At 51.1% G+C, this 24,629-nt stretch overlaps 1 protein-coding gene across 1 annotated transcript in view; it reads right to left on the bottom strand.

Moving 5' to 3' along the window:
• Window positions 1-24,629, bottom strand: part of SEZ6L (seizure related 6 homolog like) — a 163,359-nt gene that overhangs the window by 45,377 nt on the left and 93,353 nt on the right. Inside the window, exons 3-5 of the mRNA XM_050924391.1 lie at window positions 22,875-23,008; window positions 7,999-8,191; window positions 6,532-6,717 (exon numbers count right to left, since the gene is read on the bottom strand). Coding sequence (XP_050780348.1) covers window positions 6,532-6,717; window positions 7,999-8,191; window positions 22,875-23,008 — 513 coding nt within the window. The remainder of the gene's footprint in view (window positions 1-6,531; window positions 6,718-7,998; window positions 8,192-22,874; window positions 23,009-24,629) is intronic.

The following is a 24,629-nucleotide window of genomic DNA, read 5'->3' as shown; positions in this document are numbered from 1 at the left end:
GTCTTGTTATAAACCAAGGCAGATGGCTCTCTGGGGCTTTTTATTACTGGCTTGTACAGCCCCCGTGCTTCTGTACTCTTGCCAAATGAAACATGAGGAGAACCTGTATGTAGATTAGTGGTGCAGGGCCTTGCTTTCCCTGGCAATCTAATATTGTCACAGAGTGTGGGGAGTCCGGTCCTGCACCCCTCTTCCTGGGACCCACAGTGACTCTTAGCCAGCCAGTAAAACAGAAGGTTTATTGGACAACAGGAACACAGGTTACAGCAGAGCTTGCAGGCACAGTCAGGACCCCTCCACCGAGTCCTTCTGGGCTTTCAGGGTGCTTGGATCCTAGCTAGGATACCCTGAATTCCGCCCACACAGCCCCAAGCCCAAACTCAAACTGCTTCCCTCCTGCCACTCCCTTCCTTTGTTCCCCTTCCCGGGCAAAGGTGTTTGACCTTTCCCCTCCCTTACCTAGCTCAGGTTACAGGCCCTGGCATCGTCCATCCCCTAAAGTCCTCCCCTGCTCTCCCACTCCCCACACAGACAGTCCCTACTGCATCACATCTCTCCCCCCTTCGAGACTGAACTGAGCGGGGTCACTCTGCCCAGTGACCTGGGGAAGTTCAGGGTCCCCTCTCCGGGACAACGCATCCGCTGTCAGGTTGGCACTTCCCTTCACATGGACCACGTCCATGTCATAGTCCTGCAGGAGCAGGATCCACCTCAGGAGCTTGGCGTTGGCTCCTTTCATCTGGTGCAGCCAGGTCAGGGGAGAGTGGTCGGTGTACACGGTGAAGTGTCGCCCAAAGAGATATGGCTCTAGCTTCTTAAGGGCCCACAGCATGGCCAGGCATTCCTTCTCGATGGCCGCGTAGCTTTGTTCCCGGGGTAGCAGCTTCTTACTCAGGTACACGATGGGGTGTCTCTCCCCCTTTTCATCCTCCTGCATTAACACTGCCCCCAGTCCCGTATCTGAGGCATCAGTGAACACCATAAAGGGTTTGTCAAAATTTGGGTTTGCTAGAACTAGGCCACTAACCAGAGCCTCCTTCAGCACCCGGAAAGCCTCCTGGCACTGCTCAGTCCAGATCACCTTGTCTGGCTTCCCCTTTTTGTATAGTTCAGTGATGGGGCCGGCTATGGCACTAAAGTGGGGCACGAACCTTCGATAGTACCCCGCCATCCCAATAAAGGCCTGGACCTGCTTTTTGGTTTGGGGAGCAGGCCAGTCTCTGATCACCTCCACCTTGGCTGGTTCCGGCTTCAGGCAGCCGCTCCCCACCCGATGGCCCAGGTAAGATACTTCAGCCATCCCCACCTTGCACTTCTCAGCCTTTACTGTTAACCCAGCCTTTCGGAGTCGGTCCAGGACTTGTTTAACCTGGGACACGTGGTCCTCCCAGGTCTGGCTGAAGACGCAGATGTCGTCAATATACGCCACGGCAAAACTCTCCATCCCCCTCAGTAGCTGATCCACCAGGCGCTGGAAGGTGGCCGGCGCTCCCTTGAGGCCGAAGGGCAGGGTCAAAAACTCATAGAGCCCCAGAGGGGTGATAAAGGCCGATTTCAGCCTGGCATCTGCGTCCAGCGGCACTTGCCAGTAGCCTTTGGTAAGATCCATAGTGGTGAGGTACCGAGCACCTCCCAGCTTGTCTAGGAGCTCATCAGGCCTGGGCATAGGGTAGGCATCAGATACGGTGATGGCATTGAGCTTTCGATAGTCCACACAGAACCGGATTGACCCATCCTTCTTGGGAACCAGCACTACTGGCGAGGCCCAAGGGCTGGAAGACGGCTGGATCACCCCCAAAGCCAGCATGTCCCTGACCTCTCTTTCAAGATCCTGGGCAGTTTTACCAGTGACCCGAAAAGGGGAGCATCTTATAGGGGGATGTGACCCGGTCTCCACCCGGTGGACAGTCAAATTAGTGCATCCAGGCTGGTTGGAAAACAGCTGTCGGTATAGATGCAGCACCCCTCTGATCTCAGCGTGCTGGCCCGGGGTCAGTTGCTCAGAGAGGGGAATCGCCTCCAGGGGGGAACCAGTTTTTGTCCCAGGGAATAGATCCACTAAGGGGTCATCTCCCTGCCCCTCCCAATGTCCACATACGGCCAACACCACATTCCCCCTGTCATAGTATGGTTTCATCATGTTCACATGGTACACCCGACAGTGATGTGCCCGGTTTGACAGCTCCACCACATAGTTTACCTCATTCAGTTGCTTGATAACCTTGAAGGGCCCTTCCCAGGCGGCCTGGAGTTTGTTTCTCCTCACGGGGATGAGAACCATCACCTGATCCCCGGTGGCGAAGGCACGGGCTCGTGCTGTGCGGTCATACCAGACCTTCTGCCTCCTCTGGGCTCGGGCCAGATTCTCCCTGGCCAGGCCCATGAGCTCGGCCAGTCTTTCCCGGAAGGTCAGGACATACTCCACCACTGACTCTCCCTCGGGAGCGGCCTTCCCCTCCCATTCGTCCCTCATCAGGTCTAGGGGCCCCCTCACCCGCCTTCCATACAACAGTTCGAAAGGTGAAAACCCGGTAGATTCCTGGGGTACCTCCCTGTACGCAAACAGCAGGTGAGGTAAGTACTTGTCCCAATCTTGCGGATGCTGGTTCATAAATGTTTTTAGCATCATCTTCAGCGTCCCGTTGAACCTTTCTACCAGCCCGTTGGACTGGGGGTGATACGCTGAGGCCCAGTTGTGCTGGACCCCACATTTCTGCCATAAGGACCGGAGCAGGGCCGACATGAAGTTGGACCCCTGGTCCGTTAAGACCTCCTTGGGGAACCCCACCCGGCTGAAAATTGTCAGCAGCGCATCTGCCACTGTGTCTGCTTCGATAGAGGACAAGGCCACCGCCTCGGGGTAGCGAGTGGCAAAATCCACCACCACCAGGATGTATTTCTTTTCTGACCGGGTCGTCTTGCTGAGGGGTCCCACTATGTCCATGGCCACCTTCTGGAAAGGTTCTTCTATGATGGGTAAAGGCCTCAAAGCCGCTTTCCCCTTGTCCCGGGCCTTCCCCACCCTCTGGCAGGGGTCACAGGATTGGCAGTACTGTCGGACATGGGTAAAGACCCCAGGCCAGTAAAAGTTCTGTAGCAGCCTCTGCCTGGTGCGCCAGATTCCCTGGTGCCCTGCGAGAGGGATGTCATGGGCCAGGTACAACAGCTTGTGACGGAACTTCTGGGGAACCACCAGCTGCCTCCTGATCCCCCATGACTCTACTTCCCCTGGGGGAGCCCATTCTCGGTACAGGAACCCCTTCTCCCACAGGAACCTCTCCTTGCAACCTCTCCTCATGGTCTGTACCGCACTAAGGTCAGCCCGGTCCCTGTGCTTCCGCAAGGAGGGATCTTTCTGCAACTCGGCCTGGAACTCAGCAGCTGGGACAGGAATGGGGACCGGCTCTCTCTTGCTGGCTGGGTCTGAGGCCGCAGCCTCTCTGCACCGTGCCCCTGGGCGTTCCCCGCTCCCTGAGTTAGGGGCCTGCACCTCAGGTCGAGTACCTTCCCCGTTGTCGGGGAGCAGTGCCATTTGCCGACTCTGACTACGAGTCACGACCAGGGCACTCTGGGTGTTACTAGGCCAGTCCTCAAGGTCCCCTCCCATTAACACGTCAGTGGGCAAATATTGGTGTACCCCCACATCCTTGGGGCCCTCCTTGGCCCCCCATTTCAGGTGTACCCTTGCCACGGGTACCTTGAATGGGGTCCCGCCCACGCCCATCAGGGTCAGGTAGGTGTCGGGCACCATCCGATCTGAGGCCACCACCTCGGGCCGGGCCAGCGTCACCTCTGCGCCCGTGTCCCAGTACCCAGTGACCTTCCTCCCATCCACTTCCAGGGAAACAATGCACTCCTTCCGGAGGGGCAGCCCCGCGCCCACCCGGTAAACCAAAAACCCGGAACCGGGAGCATCCACAGGTGGTATGTTGCCAACCCCCCTTTCCTGGGAATGTAGCCCCTCCTCCGATTGGGTTTTTACCCAGTCCACCCTCTGCGGGTTGGGTCTGCTTGGTCTGTCCCTGAGCTTGGGGCACTGGGCCCGTATGTGACCTCGTTGGCCACAGCGATAGCAGCCCATATCTCGTGGGTCCCCTTGAGTGGGTCAGAGGGACCTGCCGCTGGATGTTCCCCTTTTGGGTGGGTTCTCCATAGGCCCCCTTTGGGAGGTCCCATGATGACTCTCTCTCTGCGTTGAGGCAGGCCTGCTCCTTCGAGACTCCTCCCTGCCATCCCCTGCCCGACTGTCCACAAATTGGTTGGCCAGCTGGCCTGCATGCTGCGGGTTCTCCGGCTTCTGGTCCATCAACCACAGCCTCAGGTCGGACGGGCACTGCTCGTACAGGTGCTCCAGTATGAATAGGTCAAGCAGGTCCTCTTTAGTTTGGGCCCCAGCTGTCCACTTGCGGGCATACCCCTGCGCCCGGCTGGCCAGTTGTAGGTATGTAACCTCACGGGTTTTACGCTGGCTCCGGAACTTTTTCCGGTACATCTCAGGATTCAGCCCAAACTCGCGGAGCAGGGCCTGTTTGAACAGTTCATAGTCCCCTGCCTCCGCCCCTTTCAGTCGGCTGTACACCTCCACGGCTGTGGAGTCCAGTAAGGGGGTGAGAACTGCGATCCTGTCTGCAGGGTCAACCCTGTGCAGCTCGCAGGCATTCTCAAAGGCCGTCAGGAAGGTATCTATGTCCTCCCCCACCTTACGCCGGGGCAGCAAGTGCTTATCAAAGCTCTTTGTAGGCTTGGGTCCCCCCTCACTCACCGCAGCCGGGGCCTCACTTCTCCTCAGCCGGGCCAGGTCCAGCTCATGTTTACGCTTTTCTCCTTCTCCTCCCACTCACGCTGGCGCTGGTTCTCCTCATGTTCACGCTGTTTCGCCTTCTCCTCCAGCTCTCGCCTCTTTAACTCGAGCTCTTCCCGTCTCAGCTCCCTTTCATATTCCAGCCGCATCCGCTCCACGGATGCCGAGCGTTGCTGGGAGGATCCCCTGCTGGGGGGTGGGCTTCGCCGTGGGGCTCCCCTGCTGGCCGGGGGTGTCACGGTGCCCTCGGTATACACTGGGCTCCTCCCTGCCCTTCCTCTACGCCTAGGAAGGGGGGGTCTCGGGAAGCCCTCGTCTGCCGGCTGACCACTCCCAGCAGGGACAGTCACTGGTGCCTGCGCTGCATCTGCTCGGCTGCTTCCCTCAGAGACAGGGCTCCGTTCATTCATGCGGTCTCCCTGCTCCAGCTGGGCAATCAGCTGGTCCTTGGTGCGTCTCCCTGGGTGCAGCCCCCTCTGCTTGCACAGCTCCACCAGGTCACACTTGCGCCGCTTGGCATACATCTTCCTGCTGGCCACTCACAGGCCGGGGTGTTCGCCGCTCCCCACGGTTTCCAGGGGGACCCCTAGTGCACCAGCCCTTCTTGAGGTCACCACCTCTCTGCCAGGGTCGAGCTGCAGACTCCTCCGCCCCTGGGACCGCTCGCTGCAATCCCCCGAGGGACCCTGTTACTGCAAAGTCCTTCTCACTGGGCACACACTCCCAGGGGTTAACCACCCCTTCGTTTTACTGCTCCCCAGTCACTTACTGCAGGAAGCGCCGTCCACGGGGTGCAGTATCTCCCGCCGCTGCCACCAGTTGTCACGGAGTGTGGGGGAGTCCGGCCCTGCACCCCTCTTCCTGGGACCCACAGTGACTCTTAGCCAGCCAGTAAAACAGAAGGTTTATCGGACAACAGGAACACAGGTTACAGCAGGGCTTGCAGGCACAGTCAGGACCCCTCCACCGAGTCCTTCTGGGCTTTCAGGGTGCTTGGATCCTAGCTAGGATACCCTGAATTCCGCCCACACAGCCCCAAGCCCAAACTCAAACTGCTTCCCTCCTGCCACTCCCTTCCTTTGACCCCTTCCCGGGCAAAGGTGTTGACCTTTCCCCTCCCTTACCTAGCTCAGGTTACAGGCCCTGGCATCGTCCATCTCCTAAAGTCCTCCCCTGCTCTCCCACTCCCCACACAGACAGTCCCTACTGCATCACAAATATGTACTGAGAAACCCAGGAACAACTTGATAAAGGAGCTTTGCTCATTGTTTTCTCTCTTTGTTTTTTAAATCGCCATTTCCTTTTTGTTACTTGCCTAACAGTGGGTCAGTTCTGCCCCTAGTCAGACATTTCTGTCCAGGGAGCAGCTCCTTCCTCGTCACCAGGCCCCAGGCAGAGTGAAAATGCCTCCAACTTGCCACTAAAAAGCAAGAGGGAAGCAGAGGGCAGTAACGTCTCTGCCTTTCAGCACTGTGGATTCTTGACAACCCAGCATGGCTGGTGCCGTGCCAGCTGTTCCGCACCCAGGCAGGGGTCCGTTCGGTCACGCTTTACTCGAATGAAGTGTCACTCCATCGACTCGGATAGTTACTCTGGATGCACACTGATGTAAATGGGAGCAGAATTTGGTACAGTTTTCCCCTCTCCCAGGCTCACACTCAACTTTTAACACTAAATTATTCTGGAGTCCAGTTTGTCTTAGCACCTGTGTTGCTGATCAGATACTGTACCTGAACAGACAGGTTCGGGGCTGCTCCAGTGAGGCCTCGATGCATTGATGCATGTAAGCAGTTTGGGGCCTTGGAGTTCATATCCCAGGTAACAATGGAAATGGGCGACTCCACCAGAATGCAGATCCATTACGGTGACATCTCCAAAGTCAGGCCTCCGCGGAAAGCTGCAGCTCAGCATGAACACTAGAACAAACACACAGCGAGATTTCAAGCATCACCACTGTCTTCTCTGCCTAATTCTACAACAGGAAGAGTGGGTGAAAGCTGAAGAGGTGCTAGAACCTGGTCACACTAGTGCAGACACAACATTGTTGGAGACTTGCGTGTCTGTGCCATTGAACCATTGATGAATGACTTTTCACCTGTTCATGCTTTTGATTAGACGTCCTTTCTAAGTCTTGTTTCTAACAAGAATTCACTTGTAGTCGTTTATTTTTCTGTAGCTGTCCCAGGGAAAAATAAAGATTCTGTACTTGTCTCTGTAGGTTGGGCTTCTCTATGGGAACAGAAACAGAACGCAGTGGACCTAGGGGAAAATAAAACCACTGGAAATGTGCCAGAAAGACTAGACTTCTCAAGGCCCGTACAAATAACTAACCTGTGTCTGTGCGGGAAGCGTCCCAGAATAGAGACGTCTGCTCACTCTGGCCCTGATCCAGCAAAGCATTCAAGCATGAGCCTAACTCTAAGAACAGGAAGACAATGGGTTTATTTACATGCCTACCTGCTTTGCTGGAGCAGACCCTCTGAGCACAGTCCCACAGAACACAGCCACATCCCACAAGGGGCAGAAGCCTGCAGTTAGTGTTTGATTATTAATTCCTCTCCTAAGCGGGCAAAGGCTTGTGCAGAGGGCAGATTGTGTTCAGCTACAATGGATACGAACTGGTTTTATTCAGAGGCCTTAGGCTGAATGGGGGCTGAGGTATTTCACCTCTCAGTCCCTGTGTTCACCTTGAGCTTGGGAGCTACCACATAATATCAAGCAAACGTGCTTCTGCCCATGCTTGTAATGGCTGCACTTGTGGCCCAATAGCCACAAGTGCAGCCATTAAAGGTCCTTCCCCTTCTACCGTGCCAGTGGCAGAGGGATTGGCACGGTAGGTGGGGAAGGACCTTTAATCTTCTAACAAGTCCCGCTCACGTAGCATCTTTAGCCAGGGGTCTGAAAGGATTCTGCAAAGACAACACCCAGCGTCTCATTCCCTCCTCCCCTCCGTCTCCCGACTGCAATGGAGCAGCCCCGTGCACAGGACAGGTGAGGTGGTTTGCCCAAGGTCACACAGCGAATCAGTGAGAGAGTCAGGAACAAAACCCAAGTCTCCTGGGTTGCAGCCCACTGCCCCAGCCACTCGACCATGCTGCTGGCCTGGCTGTGCCGGGGGGCTGGTGTGCAAGGCCCCCGCTGGGTTCTCACCCCCGGGACTGGGAGGGGCTCACTAGTTTCGGGTAATGAACACATACCCTGATAATGAAGCTGAAATGTCCCAACCACATCGTCTTGGAATGTCCGGAAGTAAACGGAAATGGTGTTGGTTGGGCTGCGAATCACCTGACCCTCCACCAAAAGTGTCTGATTGGCTAAGATCACCAAGTTGTCATCGTCCACTCCACGAATGGCGAGCACCTCGCCCTCTGACAGGTTCACACTCTTCACCTTACAGCAGACAAACAACACACTGTGAGCTTTGCTCTGGCCCAGCGCTCAAGCACCAAGCTCCCAGGTCACCTACGCAATGTGGACATCTCCCTTCTCGGCTGCGTAGCATGGTCCTGTTCTGCACTGATAGGGCCTGTCAGCTGAGTAGCCCAAAGTGCTGCACCACGCCTGGAAAGTGATATTCCCACTACACAGCTGGGGACACTCTGGTGACCTGCCAAAGGAAGCTGCTGGCTGAGTCAGTAGCAGTACCCAGGTCCCCTGCTTCCCAGCTCCCTGATTCAACCCCCACTCCACTGTGCTTCTTACTTGGTCCTTGTCCTGCATGGAGAGCTGCCTCGGGGGTATTGTGATTTACATGGCACCTGGAGTACATAGTGCTTTAGACATGTACACTCAGGCTGGAAAGGGATCTTTGTGCCAACATGAATTTACTGCACTGTTAAATTATGCTGTTATTATCAGGGTCATACTGGGGAAAAAAGAAGGTGGAGGGTACAGGGGTACTATTCTGAGCTCCACCCATAAAATAAGCTCCGTCCATGTGAGTAATCAGAATGACAGTAGATTGTGGAAATGTTCAAAATAGGATCCTGCTGCTCCCCAAGTACCACTGGGCTTCCCCTTAATTGGGGGGAAATTAGTGGTGGTACCTACGAACCTCCGCCCACTTTTGGCTCCAAATGAACCATCACTCAGCATCAATTGTGCATATCTGTGACCCTCCCTCTCTTTTCTTGCCTTTTAAGTGATTATTACCATCATCATCATAAGCACCTAGATAATAGGACTATAAATACTGTAGTAGCCAACATGGATTTGGCAAGATCAGTCAGGCCAAACCAATCTAATTTCCTTCTTTGACAGAGTTACTGGCCTACTACGTGGGGACGGGGAGCAGTAGAGGTGATATAGCTTGATTTTTAGTATGGTTTTTGACACAGTCCCACATGACATTCTTAAGAGCAAACTAGGGAAATGTGGTCTAGATGAACCTACTATGAAGTGGGTGAAAAAGCAGTTGAGAAACTGTACTCAAAGAGTAGTTATCAATGGTTCACTATCAGACTGAGAGGGCGTCTCTAGGGGGTCCATCCTGGGTCTGGTACTATTCAATATTTTCATTACTATGAAACCTACTATTACTATTTTCATTACTATGAAACCTACTATTACTATTACCTACATTACTATGAACCTACTATGAAGTGGGTGAAAAAGCAGTTGAGAAACTGTACTCAAAGAGTAGTTATCAATGGTTCACTATCAGACTGAGAGGGCGTCTCTAGGGGGTCCATCCTGGGTCTGGTACTATTCAATATTTTCATTAATGACTTGGGTAATGGAGTGGAGAGTGTGCTTATAAAATCTCTGGATGACACCAAGCTGAGAGGGGTTGAAAGTTCTTTGGAAGACAGGATTCGAATCCAAAATGACACTGACAAATTGGAGAATTGGTCTGAAATCAAAAAGATGAAATGCAGTACAGACAAGTGCAAAGTGCTATACTTAGGAAAAAAAAAATCAAACAGACAACTACAAAATGGGGACTACCTCGCTGGATGAAAAGGACCTGAGGGTTAGAATGAATCACAAATTGAAGATGAGTCAACAATGTGATGCATTTGAAAAAAAGGCTAGTATCATTCTTGGGAGGATTAACAGGAGTGCTGTATGTGAGACACAGGAAGTAACAGTCCTGCTCTGCTCAGCACTGGTGAGACCTCAACTGGGCACTATGTCCAGTTCTGGGCACCACACCTGAAGAAAGACATGGACACATTGGAGAGAGTCCAGAGGAGAGCAACAAAAATGATCAAAGGTTTAGAAAACCTGCCCTGTGAGGGAAAGTTAAAAAGAACTGGGCATGTTTAGTGCTGAGAAAAGAAGACAGAGGGGGAACCTGATAACTGTCTTCAAATACACTAAGTCCTGTTATAAAGAGGAGGGTGATCAATTGTTCTCCATGTCCACTGAAGGTGGAACAAGAAGTCATGGGCTTAATCTGCAGCACGGGAGATTTAGGTTAGATAGTAGGAAAATCTTTCTAACTATAGGGACAGTTAAGCTCTGGAACAGGCTTCCAAGGGAGGTTGTGTATCCCTGTCATTGGAGGTTTTAAAGAATGGGTTAGAGACAGACAGACATCTGTCAGGATGAAAAAGATTTGCTTGGTCCTGCCTTAATGCAGGGAACTGGACTAGATGACCTCTTGAGGTCTCGTCCAGCCTTACACTTCTGTGATTCCATGGCTGCGTGGTCACAGGGTATCTGTTACCCGCCTGCTGAGATAACTGGAGAAATGTGTCATGCTCAGGGAGAGTTTCAGCTGACTCTGTTACACCCAGGGCTAAGGTTTTCTTCATCACCCAGAACAGCTATGGACTCAAAGCAAGGAAGCAAGCAAGCTGAGATTCTGGAGAGGACAGCTGCTTCGAAGGTGCCGGTATGGTGAATGAGAGTGTGTTATACTTTAAGACTGTTAATTATTTGAGTGACTGAAGAGGACAAATGTGATAATGTGACTGGAAGTTAGTAGGCAGAATAGCACATCACCCCTAAGCCATGGCTATATAGCCCCCTGAGCAATGCACATGGTCTCATCACTGCACTCCCAGCCAGCTCCAGCTCTCAGAAGGTGCATTTTGCTATGTTTCCATAGTAACTTGGTGTGCATTGACTGCCCTCCATGCGGTGAACCTGAGCTTGGTGGATGTTCTCAGACAGGTTCTTTCCCAGCGAGGACCTTCACTCTCCATGCACATCCCTCCTCCCATATGGCCCTGCCTACAGAAAGCTTTTGTCATATTGTGACAGGATCTGCCTCAGGAGGAAGTGCCATTGCATTGGTTCGGGCAAATCTGCTGTAACTGGAAGCAGCTCCCTAGAGGCCTTGAAATAATAGGGCCACATTTTCAAGGGAAGGAACTTGAACTGTGCCAGAGCACTGTGACATTGCCCCATGTAGAAGGCTGCGTTGAGACTAATGTCTGCTCTCTGCACAGGATGGCTTTGATGCAATGCGTGGAACACCTAAATTTGTAGATGCCAATGGCTGACAAGTGCCCACAGGGTTCCTGTCAGCCCTGGACATCTGGGCTGTTGTGTCTCCTCTGGAAAGTGCCCACAGCACATACATTACAGAGCCAACTGCAACAGTCATCAGAGTAGAATTGTAATTAATTTGCAAACTGGACACCATTAAATTAGGCTTGAATAAAAACTGGGAGTGGATGGGTCATTACACAAAGTAAAATCTTTTTCCCCTACTGTTACTCACACCTTCTTGTCAACTGTTGGAAATGGGCCATCCTGATTATCACCACAAAAGCCTTTTTTCTCCTGCTGATAACAGCCCACCTGAATTGGTTAGTCTTGTTAGAGTTGGTATGGCAACACCCATTTTTTCATGTTCTTTGTGTGTATATATATATCTTCCTACTGTATTTTCCACTCCCTGCATCTGATGAAGTGGGTTTTAGCCCATGAAAGCTTATGCCCAAATAATTTGTTAGTCTCTAAGGTGCCACAAGGACTCCTCATTCTTTCTGCAACAGTCATGGAGCTCCTACAACCCCGGGCTCCTTAAAGGTCACTGTCCCAGCAACTAAGCCAAGGTGAACTGGGTCGGGCTTACTAGAGACCTGTCAGCGCAGCCATTGGTTCCATTCCTGCAGTGATCACTGCTGAATGATACAACAGCCATCCTCCTCTCCTGGTCTGGTTTCCTACTACGACAGAAAAAATGTGGCTTATTATTTAATCTGGCTGGAATCCTTCACTGAAGTGCCACTAGCAGGAAGTGACCTGCTCCAACAATGCCCTTGGTCACAGAGAAAGCCTGAAGGAATTAAAAGTCAGTGACAGAGAACTCTGAAAATGAAAACTGCACAGGGGGAATGCAGCATAAGAAAGTCTAGCTTCTACCCTGGGGAAGAAGGTGCAAAAGCAACTGCTCTAGGACTGAAATAGGTGGCCCAGAGAGCTGAGAGAAAAGCAGGTTTCTTTGTAAGCTAAATTGTTGTTTACAATAAGCTCTTTGCACAAGGCATCTTCTTGTAGGTACCACTGCTTCCACAGATGGCCATTTACAGAAAAGAAAGCAACTAATATTTCCAGTGAGCAGTAGAAAAGCCTTTTAATTAGTGCTTGAAACCTGGTAGTTAACAAGTAACCCCACATTTGTTTTCCATGTTCTTTTAGCATAATAAAGAGGCTGGTATTTCAGCAATGAGATACTCAACAGCTGCCATTTGTTTTCTTAAGGATGTGAAGACCAAGGCCCTATATTTAGCACTTCCCAAAGCATTAGCTTCTAATTGCATGTGCTTGTGATGATGTGGTGACTAGAAGAATTTGTTGTTGTTGTTGTTGTTATAAAATTTGCTTGATTTCTCATCACATAAGAATGATCATCTTCAAAACACCATCAGATGTGCTGTAACACCCAGGGCAGGAGCCCCAGCAGCCCTCAGATATCACATTGATAGGAGCTTCGTAACGCAATTTGCAGCACTTTGAGCCTTTTGATCTGTTCTCTGCAAGGAGCTAGATTTCCTCAGGAGAAATGACACCAAAGTTGATGAACAATGAAACTACTTCCCATCCCCAAATACCCATAAACCTTTTCCTAATTCAGTGCCAAATTCTCACGATTCAGGACTACAGGATTGGGCCTGAAGGATGCAAAGCGCTTCTTCACCTGTTACCTCCCCTCTAAACAATCCCTAGCAGGCCAGTGAGTCTCCACAATGCTTTGGGCAGATTCGACTTAATACAGCCCTTTGCCTGATGAGCTGTAAGACCAACTGATGAACGGGAACAGAAGGTGACATATATACATGTGTGGGTACATATTTTGGCCAGTAGTGGGCAGTACACATTCTAAAACTCTCACCACTTGGTTTCCTTGGCCCCAGCAGAATTATCTGTTTCCTGCCTTGCTGACTTGGGGGGAGATTGCAAAGGCACCAGTAGACTGAGGTGACCAATTCTTGCTGACTTTGAAGAAGAGTCGGGCACCTGTCACCTGTGCCATTAAAAATCTACCTTTGTTGTCTAAAGCCCTCAACCAACTCCTGCTGCCATGCGTGGGCACCTTTCCATTGACTTTGACAGATGCTAGAGAAGACCCTGAGTGAGAAAATGATCATTTCTAACCAAAAAGAAACCTTGACAGCTATTGGTTGCCAGGAGAAGTTCTGGTTTAATTTTTTAAAAACAAAGATGGGTTTCATGATGCAAGTTGGTGCATAGACTGTACGTCTGTCCTGGCATCAGCAAGGTCAATAGCTCCTATCTCAGGGGATATATGTGAAAATCAAGCTCAGAACAGAGCCTTGTTATTGTCTCACTAGACTCCTTAAACACAGGAGGAAAATATGCCTTGAGGCCATGATCCACATGATCTCTTCAGGATGTGCTTACCTTTCAGGAGGTGAGTCGTCAACTTGATTATTCACCTGCTTAAAATTAAGCATCTGCTTAAGAGCATGGCTGGATGGGGACCCTGAAATTTACATATTTTATGTAATTTTCCAGATGCCTTTCAACCCCTCTCCTGTATTCATGATGTTCCCGCATTGAACCTCTAATGCTGACAAAGCAAGAGCTGTAGAAAATCAATGTTCCTCTTTTCTCCTTGCTCCCTTATTGCCATTCTGAATAAACTCGGCTGCAGTACAGAGGCTCTCCGAGAGCTTGTGTCCAGTGCAGTTTGTAGCTGCAAGGCTCTATGGCTCTGCCAGGTTACCAGAGATGTCCTGATTATGAGAGTGAGCAGCAACATCCCAGCATAAGGCCCAAGTTTCAAGGCTGTGCGATGAGCGAGCGAGTGCTGCTGGAACCCTTTGGAGGCAGGAGGAACTGGAGGATCAAATGAGGAGAGCAGGAGTTTAGTTTAGAAGGGGTCCTGTTTTAGAGGAAGCAAGTGAGGAAGTAGGCAAGACTCTTCACTAGAGAGAAGGGACAAAGGCCAGAGCCACTTTGCTTTACTTTGAGGGCTCTGCCAGCTGCTCACTGCCCTCAGCAATGGCACCAGTCTGATCACTGCAGCCAGGCATTGCAGACCAGCCCCGCTGTCAACAGCCACATTGCTCCATGTGAAGGCTGAGGAGCGAATGCCTTTAGCCTGCTGGTGCTGAGCAATAATGCACTTTATGGGACTAGTCACAAGTTCTGGCCAGGTTTTACGATCACTGGGAAGTTATGAGCAAGGGCCATGCTTTATAACTTGGGGTAATAACAGCTGAACTTATCCGCAAGACAGATAATGCCAGCAATTCTAGGTCACCGCCACTGACCTATAGGCTGCTTTCTTCTCTAATTTTTCAATGGAAAACAAATTGGCAGCTCCCTTTTTCAGCCTGGAAACAGAACAACAAAAGCAACTGTACTGGCCCAGGAGAGGCTGTGCTCCCTATCCAAGCCACCTTCAGCATCACTCAGCACTTCAGACTCCACTGGCAAGCTGGCTCTCCCAGGGCCTGGCCAGCATTGGGAGCATGAGCTACCTGAGGTCAAGTCCTAGCCAGCCAGCAGGAAGTGAAGCGGCTTGGTTGGGGAAGGATCTCTGGTCCCCATGTAGCACTGTTCATCTGTAGATGTGAAAGCACTTTGCAATCTGGCTTGTGTTTATAGATGGGGAAACTGAGGCACAGAGGCTAAGTAATTTGCGCAGGGTTATACAGGAAGTCTGAAGCAGAGCAGGGAGTTGAACCTGGCTCTCCTAAGTCTCATCACCTTAACTACTGGACCAGTGTCCTTTTTGCTCACAGTATGGAGGTGATCTTGGGTCTCTCCCTCCCCAGTTGCTTCTGAAGGCCTAGCAGGCATGGCTGACCAAATGGGCCCCGGCTAGGTCTTTGTAGAGTTCTCTTTAGGCTCCAGACCTGGCCACAGTGAGCCCTGCCTTGGTGATGTCTTGACTGAGAGCTTGGAGATACCCCCGGGTGCTGCTGGCCCATGGTGCATTCCCTCCGGCAGCATTAGCTGCAGGGAATGCATGGCCCCCACCAGGTCCACTTCACTTCCAGACTGGAGCCAATGGGTTGGCTGTGATGGGTTGGGTCCTGGCTCCCTAACAGTCTGGGCTGGGGGAGGAGAGGGCAGGTAGATTCTCCATTCCCTGATCCCAGTGTAAATCAGGGGACACCTCATTGAAACCATTGTGAAATGGGTGGGAGAGGAGACTCCAATCCAGGGGGCTCTCAGAAGGGAAGGAGCAGCATTAGGGCTCTGTGCCAGGTGTTGGCATGTGGGAGGGGGGCGTGGACACTCCTGCACATGTGCCTGTTTTGAGGGGCAATTAACTTTTTCTTGGGCTTCCTGGATGAGAGGCAAGAACTGAGAGCTCAATTCCTACCTGCACAGGAGCATGCAACGAACATGTGCCTAACCTGTACACACTTGCCTTGTTTGTTCCAGTCTCCAGTGCCAAACGCCCCAATGAAAAACCTCTCTAGGCAGACAGAGACCTGCAGATTTAAACATTAATTCCTTGTTGATTAGGGGTGGATTGACTGGAACAGCTGATATGAACACAGTCAAACTCAGCCTTTGTATAAATTAATGCAACTCCACTGACTTCTGTTGGGTTTTCACCTGGGCTGGATTTAGCTCGTTGTGTCTGTTCTGAATCACTGAAAAAATCCAGAGTCTTCCTGACATGCGTTGTGCTGAAATCACTCAAGGATGGTTCTGTTTCCAAACCAGGTTTGGCAGGTGAAGGCCAGCCCCAAAGTCATGTTGACAAATTAAGAAGGGAAATATTAAAGGAACAGTCATTGGAGCAGAATGAGAATTGAGCTGCTCGGCTTTATGGCTGCTTTCCCTGTTTTCAGGGCCTGTCTGCAGAGGAGAAATTTCAGACTAGGATGTAGGCTGGAGACAGATCTCTGAAGGGGGCAGGTGCTGATTAATGCATTGCAGCGCTTACCCAGAAATCTTACTTGCAGGCATTCCTGAAGTGTGTCAGCAGCAGGCCCTGTGCAAGGGAAGGCTTTGCAGAGCTCTCGCTCTATCTGGCAGCCTGCGTGGCAGCGGTCACTTTCCAGCTATTTAAATTCTGTCTTGAGTTAGTCCGTACTTGGGAAATGCACAGAAGAGGATGAAAGAAAGAGTTGGGGGTGGGGTTACTGCTCTCTTGAAGCAGATTTCTCCTTTATCACTGGGAGGTAGGTAAACAGCACAGTCCTGGGGACTCCCCTCTGTGTCTGGGATAACTGTCAGCTACACACTAATACAGTGGACTTGTGCCAGGGATCATCAGCCAGGGAGAAAGGTACCATATGTGCAGCTTCCTGCCAGGAACTGCAAAGGGAAATCAAAGAGTGAACTAATTTAAGCTCCTGGAACATGTGTCATTAAGACGGGGGCAGGGGGAAGAATCCTTCAAACCCAAACTAACAGGCTCGTTCGCCTCCTAGAAAAAATCCAAACACCTTTACATTTCAGCTGAAATCTCTATAAGGAAATGATGTTTTTTGCCAAGAAATGTCAAGAGTTTTTTATAAATGTAATTTTATTATAATTAGCTGCTCTGTCCTTATTGCTGTGATGTGGGGACTTAATTTGCAGCGTGTCAGTGGCTCAGGGCTTGACATGCTGGGCAGCTTGCAGTGGGCTCGGTAGGAGGACCAGGGTCTGAAACGTCTAATAAGGTGAGATTCACCCTGGGCAGAGCGCCAGCATAAAGCCTAGTTAGGAGCCACTTATATTCCACAAGGTTGAGGTAGCACTTAAATCCCGCTTCAGTCCTGTGTTTGGTACCTAGGCCTTATGCACAGAGGTGAATTTCCCCTATAATTCATTAAGGGCCGGATTCACAGGCCACTGACGTCAATGGGAAAGTTTGCATTGACTTCAACGCGTTCAGGCTGGGGTACGGTCAGGATGACAGAGCTGCTGAGGTGTGCAGAGGGGTTCTCCATTCAGGGGCATGTGCAGAAGCGAATTGCTCGAGAGAAGTTATTAGAACTTGCCAGGGACTTTCATTTTCTTTCTCTTTTTTTAACTGCAGCACAGTGACATGGTAATGAGCTTTTCTCTTTTACGCTGCTCTTTGTCTCTTAATCTATGTTACAAGATGTTATTAATGTAGTACCGAATCGTCACTCTTTGGGATTTTTTTTCCTTTCATCAACCCATTTAACGGTTATTACTCTATCCAAAGGTGTAATGCATCACCGAGAACGGCTTTTGTTTAAATTCAGATTCAGTTTTTCTGCCTTCTCATCTGCTGCTGCTGTGATGCCATTAAAAGGCTTAAACAGGGAGATCTTTTCCTGTGTGTTTCTGAACTAGACATTCCCGTCAATGCTACTGACACAGGGTCAAAGGGCCGTGTTTAGTTCTGTGCTCTGCACAGGCCGTCCCTTCAGAGCGCAGAACACAACAGTGTGCGCTGGGGCAGGGGCCGTGCTGGTCAGTAAGCAGGCGGGGCCCCGGGGGCTGGGAAGAGATCCCCTTTATTCAGTGATGTAGTTCCCAAGTACCTCTGCAGAACAGAACACAGGCTTCAGCAGCACCCCTCCCGCAGCCTTCCTGTCTGGGCAGCTAAACCACTTAAAGGGACAGTTCCCAATACCAGTGGGGCCTAATGTCAGAAATGAGGGGCCTGGGGTCAGCTGCCTAACCACAGCACCAGCGTGGCTGAGTGGCACTGCCAGGACTGCTCTTCAGCCCAGCAGCAGCACTTGGCCCACACCTGCGATCGCTCCTTTGCCTGCCTTGTTCCTTGCCCTGCTCCAGCCCGGCTCACTTTCTGACTCCTGACTGGCTCTTGGCTCTGACCACTAGGCCTGACCAGAGGGAGCCCCTCCATTGTGTCTGGTGGGGGCTGGACCAGCCCCTGAATCCCCTGGACCGTCCATAGGGGTTCGACTTCGGAACCCAGCTCTGTTGCACTGGAGAGATGTGTGTGTGTCCATGTCAAAAGCCTCTGCTGCAACTCGCAGGGCCTGGTCTCTCCACTGATACTCCTAGAAAGGCTGCCAAAGCTTGCAGTGGGCAGGGGACTAAGGCCTGGCCTACCCTTAAAATGTAGTCAACCTAAGTACCTCGCCCAGGGCTATGGAAAGCCCTGTGCTCTGAGTGCCGTCGTCAGGTTGACCTACGTCCCACTGTAGACACAGCTAGATCAATGGAAGGTTCCTTCTGCTGACCTAGTTCCTGCCTCTCGGAGAGGTGGATCACCTGCCTCGACGGAGAAACCCTTCTGCAATGCAGGGAGTGTCTACACGACAGCGGCTGCAGCGCTGGAGCCGGGCTACTGTAGCAGCTGCAATGCAGATGTATGCTCAGCTATTCGGCGACCCTTCCAGGCTGGGGTAGGGAGTTTTCACAGCTGCTGCCCATGATATGGCTGTGCAGTCTCCAGCCCAGGAAACCAGGCACCAGCACAAAAGCCACTTAGAGACCAAAAAAGGAGCCACTGCAAAGTTGCATAACATGAATGGGGTTTCCCGGTGTAGCTGATGCAGCCCTAATGGTGTTTTAGAATCACAGAATATCAGGGTTGGAAGGGACCTCAGGAGGTCATCTAGTCCAACCCCCTGCTCATGGCAGGTCCAACCCCAACTAAATCATCCCAGCCAGGGTTTTGTCAAGCTGGGCCTTAAAAACCTCTAAGGCAGGAAATTCCACCACCTCCCTAGGTAACCCATTCCAGTGCTTCACCACCCTCTTAGGCCACGTCCACACTACAGAGTAAAATCGAAATTAATAAAATTGTTTTTATAAAACAGGTTTTATAAAATCGATTTTATGCGTCCACACTAGGGCACATTACTTCGGTGGTGTGCGTCCATGGTCCCAGGCTACCATCGATTTCCAGAGAGGTGCACTCTGGGTAGCTCAGTAAAAGAATGGGACCAATAACTTCGATTTCCGTCCACACTAACCCTAAATCGATATAGTAATATCGATTTTAGGGTTACTCCTCTTGTTGAGCAGGAGTACAGAAATCGATTTTAAGACCCCTTAAAACTGATTTTAAGTGCTTTGTAGTGTGGACGGGTACAGCGTTAAATCGATTTAACGCTGTTTAAATCGATTTAACGCTGTAGTGTGGACCAGGCCTTAGTGAAATAGTGTTTCCTAATATCCAATATCCTAGGTGGGGTTCTCTGTCTCTCTCCCCTGCCACTCCATCACTGTGACCATTTTCAGCAAGGCCTCTTCTGCTTCTCTCCGTTACAGGAGTCAGGAATTCAATCAAACTCACTTTAAATGCCAGCAATTACCAGCACGAGTGACTACATGGCGGGGGAAAAGAATGGCATCACACTATTTCCGCACCTGACTCATGTAATTAGCTTTGTAGCCGGTGAAGCTGGGAGCATCTGTACATGTAAAATAATTAGAGGAGGATGGAACAGGGATTCTAAATGACAAGCTGGCAAAACAAGAGGGAGCAGCAGGAAAGCCATTAATCTTTTCATCAGGCCATCATGCTGGGCTGCTCTCTTCTCCTTCAGACTAGATGTGTGAGGCCAGGATCCCTCAGGGACGGGTAAAGATAATCTTCATCAGTGCTTTGATCAGCCATTCAAGCCATCCTAAAATCCCATGTTATTTCCTTCCGTGAGTAGTGTGTGGCTAACAAGCCCATCCTCAACAGCTTCTGATAGGGCTGTGCAAATAATAAATGATGCTTAGCTGGCACTTTCCATCGTCTGATCACTTTAAAACACTGGATAATTAATCCTTAAAATACCAGTCCAAGGGAGGCATTTAAATAGACAATGACCCTCATTCTACAGAGGGGAAACTGAGGCATGGAGCAGGGATGTGACACACTCTGGGCTTCACGGGGAGTTGGTGTGAGAGCTGAGATTAGAGGTCAGGATCTCCTGTGCTTGAATCATTAGACCACAGCGCTCCCCTGAGAATGGAGGGGCCGTGGGCCAGGGACAGTCCAAACACTGACAGCCTGCTTCCTCGTCTACATCTTTAATCATGATTAGCCCTTGGATGGTGTCTCTACCCAGCAATGCACTTGGTAGACATTTTCACCTCACTAGCCCTGTGCCAAAAGCCCTTGGTATGAAGGAGAATCAAAGGCTTCTCATATTTTGAGTGTTTGTTTATTTTCTGCAGTTACTGATGATTTGCATGGACCTCACGTGACAATTAGGGCATTTAATTCCCTCCTGCTGATTGTCTCTCTAAGGTAATTGACCTTCATGTTGGTCTCGTGACCTATCCAGGGGTCAGCTCAGCGACTTCCCTTTTATCTCCTTCTAAACTGGAGTGACAGGATAACAGTGACACCTGGAATCGCAGGGGCGTTTCCGCCTGCACTATTCTAGCTGCACACACTAGTGCTCTGTGTCTTTGGTGATATTCCGGGCGTAAGGACTATCCTTCCGTGCAGCCACGTTCCCGTCGCATTCACCTGTGTATTTCATACACTACATGCCATATAGAGGTTAAAGCATGAAAAGAGATCAAATGTCTCGTGTCCTGCATGCTATTTCCAGCCTCCATCTGAAATAAATTGGAAAGCTGGTTAAAGAGTCTTCCACAGAGCTTGCTGCCCTTGATGATAGGTGAGCCAGCTTTTGACACCAAAGCATGATGCCCTACGTCCGATTCAGTGATCCCAGGAGAGGATCCTCCAACATGAGGATCCTAGGAGCAAGGATTTCCCATTTCTCCTTATTTCCCTTCAGTTTGCTCATAGATTCTAGCCCCTCTGCCAGGGAGATCATTAGAGGCTGGACGGAGGGGAAGAGTTTCTTGCTGTTTTCATCTCCAGGCAGCTGATATTGAGGAGGCAGGAGACAAAGTTATGCAGGTGGGTTCCAGCCTGCCTGTACTTGGGACACTTGTACAGCAGTGTCCTGCTCCGTAATATGGAAAAATGGCCCCCCCGGCTCCCTTTCCATCAGGACCTGCTCAGGGCCCTGTTCGTCAGCCTTCAGCCAGGCAACAGAACAGGGTTAGCTGAGTCCCTTTAACAGCTGTATGTGTCCCCTGGGCATTCCTGCGGCCCAGCCTAGCAATGGGACTTTCCCAGTCCATAGCAGAAGGGACAGCTCCACTCTCTAGCTACCCCACACTTCAGCCTGAGGCTGGGCCAGCAGGCAGGAATAAGCCGCACACGTGAAGGGATGTGAGCACGGCTCACCTAGGTGAGGGGGAAACCGGGAAAGAGGGGCTGCTGGCCCGAAACAGTAAGTTATATTCTTGGCTTCAAAAGTCCAAAGTTAGAGCTGTCCCTATGCGGCTTTGCACAGATTACTCCAAATGTTGCCCTCTTTCCACGTACTGCTCTGCAGAGGTTATATGCTATCAGAGATTAACCATTTTCCAGCAATGTCTCCAGAGTGCTAGGCTCAGACATGCTTTCTTTACAGAGCTTTTCTTTCCAAGCATCTGCCCCACCCCCATCCTGCTCTCCAAAATGTGCCTATTACGGTGGAAAACTCCCCATTCTTGGACACTTCAGGCCTGGCTGTTCCTCTTGCTCTAAGGATGTTGCTTAGAGTGGGCTGAGTATTTTAGCAAGGGCAGCCAGCTTTCACATTGTTGTATGGGGCTGTGAAACAAATTCTCCCCCCATACATCCCCCAGCCCCCCCAACTCAAACCTACCCCCGTCATCTGTGATCAGATCATTGTGCCCAGGCCTGGGCTGGGCACAGTGGAAAGAGTTAGCGAGGGGTGTGTGTATGGGGGGTGGGAGGCTCCCTACATTCCCCTGCTGCTACCTAGCCGGCCTGCGTGTACATTCAAACCTACTGACTGACTTGCTTTACATTCAGAGACCCCCAGTGGCTTAGCAGATCTGGGTGTACCTGCGTGTCATGCCGCCATGACTCCTGGCCAGGCAAGGTTGTGCTCAGCAGATGCAGATCTGCTTTTGTAATATAATGGCAAAGAGCCTCAAAAACATCAGCAAAGTGAAAAGGGGAGTTCTGAAGGCGGAGTGGCTAATTTTATGCTCCATTAAAACCCTGACCTACAATGGAGCAAGGTCAGGAATGATGTCACTGGATGGATTACAAAGGGAGGCAAATTTACAGCAGAACAGTTTGTCTTTAGCACCCTCTCGATTCAGGAGACAGAGTCATTGTTAGAGAAAAGTTTTTAAAATATGCATAAAATGCCAGCGTTTCAGTGTTTGCCCTGATGCTCACTCCACTTAACTACCGTGCTACACTGAATTCCATGAGAACCCTTTCCATCACGGATTTGCTTGCACCATCAGGCTGCAACAAGGTGACCCCTCTTCTTCAGTCCAGCCACACCCAACGGTGGGAACAAGGTCTCCCGTTCCTTTGAGTGCACATTGCTAATTACAGAGATTAAAAGGGGATGTAGCTTAATAAGAAACAAATTGTAACATGGGGAAAACTGAAGAAGAAAAAGGGCCCAAGGAGAACTCTAGTCTAGTGCACAGACTACACCGATGCTGTTTTAATCATGTTTCAAGGACAGGTAGTGACTGCTCTTCTCCTTCTGGGGTTTATTTATCAGTTACCTGTCCAGGCTTCCCAGATGCTTCTAACTCAGGGAAATATTAGCACGTTTTCCCAGGAACAGCTCATTTCAGCTGCACACACTAAGCAAGGAGCAAGAGCTGTTTCCATGCCGCGTCAGTGACTGTTCTGCGGCTGACCCCAGTGGGATGGCACCTGGGAAACAGCAACCCTGAAGTGCCACCGTATTCTTACCTGGAGCTCCACTCCATAGCCCATGTAGACTGTCACGTTATAGGTGCACTCCAGGAAGTTGGGCACAGGAAGCGGGGGATAGTCCGTCGAGTCAATGTAGCCTTCTGGGTCGTAGAAACTAACGCTGCAGATAACTGGAGGCAAAGCCACATGAATTAATAATGAACTGTGAGGAACAAGCCTTGTTGGCAGTCACAGCTCCTCTTCCACACGTCGGGTTTTGGATGGGGAAAGAGCTAAGAAAAATTTTTGTTTCCCTTTTTCTTTTTTTAAAAGAGATCTCTGACCAAAAAAGCCCAGCCCATTCCTGCAGGTGACTGACAGGCGAGAGGGAATCAGAGACTGAGACAGCACCAAAGTCTATTCAGGCGTCAGATTCAGGCAGTCACTCCTGTTTCATTTCTGCATACGAACAAACAGTGACCCTGACTGAGGTGGTTCACTGCAGGCCACAACGTCGTTCCCAGACTGACCTTGCCAACCATCTGAACTCTTCTGGAATGAGCACAGCACCTGCACCTTTTAAATGCACCGCATAGCATGGCTCATTCAGACACCTGCTCCAACGCCCCCGGCAGTCAATGGAACGACTCCCAGTGAAAGACTTTGGATCAGGCCTATAGACCGTAGCTTTTTCTAGTAGCCTACCTGGAAGTCTGGTTGTTATTTGACTGGCAGGAGCTTGACCCTGAGGGAGGACAGCAGGCTAGTAACATCCTAACAGCAGTGACGTGTGTGAGGAAGGTTAGATACAAGTGCACAATGAAGCGCCACCTCCTGCCTCCCCTACACAACACGACTCTCACTAGTGCCAGGATGGGGCCCAGACAGCCCTGCTGATGAGGTGATGGGTGCACTCCCCACACTGGCCCTGCAAGAGCTCAAGTGGGCCCAGTCAGCCAATGAAGATGCAATAGGGGAGAATTAAGCCTGGGAGGAAAGCCCTGATTGGGGAAAGCTCATCTGTGTGGGGAGAGGTGGGACTTCTATAAAGGTGGAAAGTTGGCAGCAGAGGGGCTGCAGGCATTCCCCAGGAGGAAGGAGGTGCACTTGGGGGGCCATAGGAACAAGTAGCCCAGAGCTCAGGCTGGCAAACCCAGAGGCATGGGGAGGGCCAGGAAGCGAGGAAGAGGCTCAGGGAAAGGCAGCAGGGTGCAGGAGGGAACCACACCTGGGCTGCTGTTCAGAGGGCCAGAGCCAGAACCTGGAGTAGACAACAGGCCTGGATTCCCCTGCCAGCCACTCAGGGAGCAGGCCCTGTGGCAGTGAATGGGCGAACTGACAGAGACGGCTGGTGAGCAGGGACCTTGATACACATCCCCGGAAGGGGAAACCACGTATATAGGGACCTGGCCGGAGGGCTGAGTCACACGGAAGAAGATGCTGTGGTTCCTGGAGTGAGAAGGGGTGCAGGCTCAGAGAGTAACTGCTGGCTGGAGTGTCGACCTGGTGAGCAATTCCCCACAGTGACAGGAGACAGTGCCGTGTCCCTGTGGTGAGTCGAGCCCCCCATGACAGATGGAAAAATCCCTGGTTTTATGCCACAAACCTATTTCCCTGTGGGCTACCCCTGATACCACCATGTGCATCCCTGCTGGCAGCCCATGGCCTCTGGCTCCTGGGCCCATCTCACACTGCAGAGAAGATAGCTAACCCCCATGAGCTGGAGCAATGCTGCTCACTCAATGGATGGAGGTGGCACATGCCAGGCACTTCCTTGTGAGCAGAGACTTCCTCCTTGGCTGTATCCTGGGT

Source organism: Gopherus flavomarginatus, chromosome 15, assembly GCF_025201925.1.
Source record: "Gopherus flavomarginatus isolate rGopFla2 chromosome 15, rGopFla2.mat.asm, whole genome shotgun sequence".
Taxonomy (NCBI): domain Eukaryota; kingdom Metazoa; phylum Chordata; order Testudines; family Testudinidae; genus Gopherus; species Gopherus flavomarginatus.
This window is presented reverse-complemented; position numbering and strand designations above follow the sequence as displayed.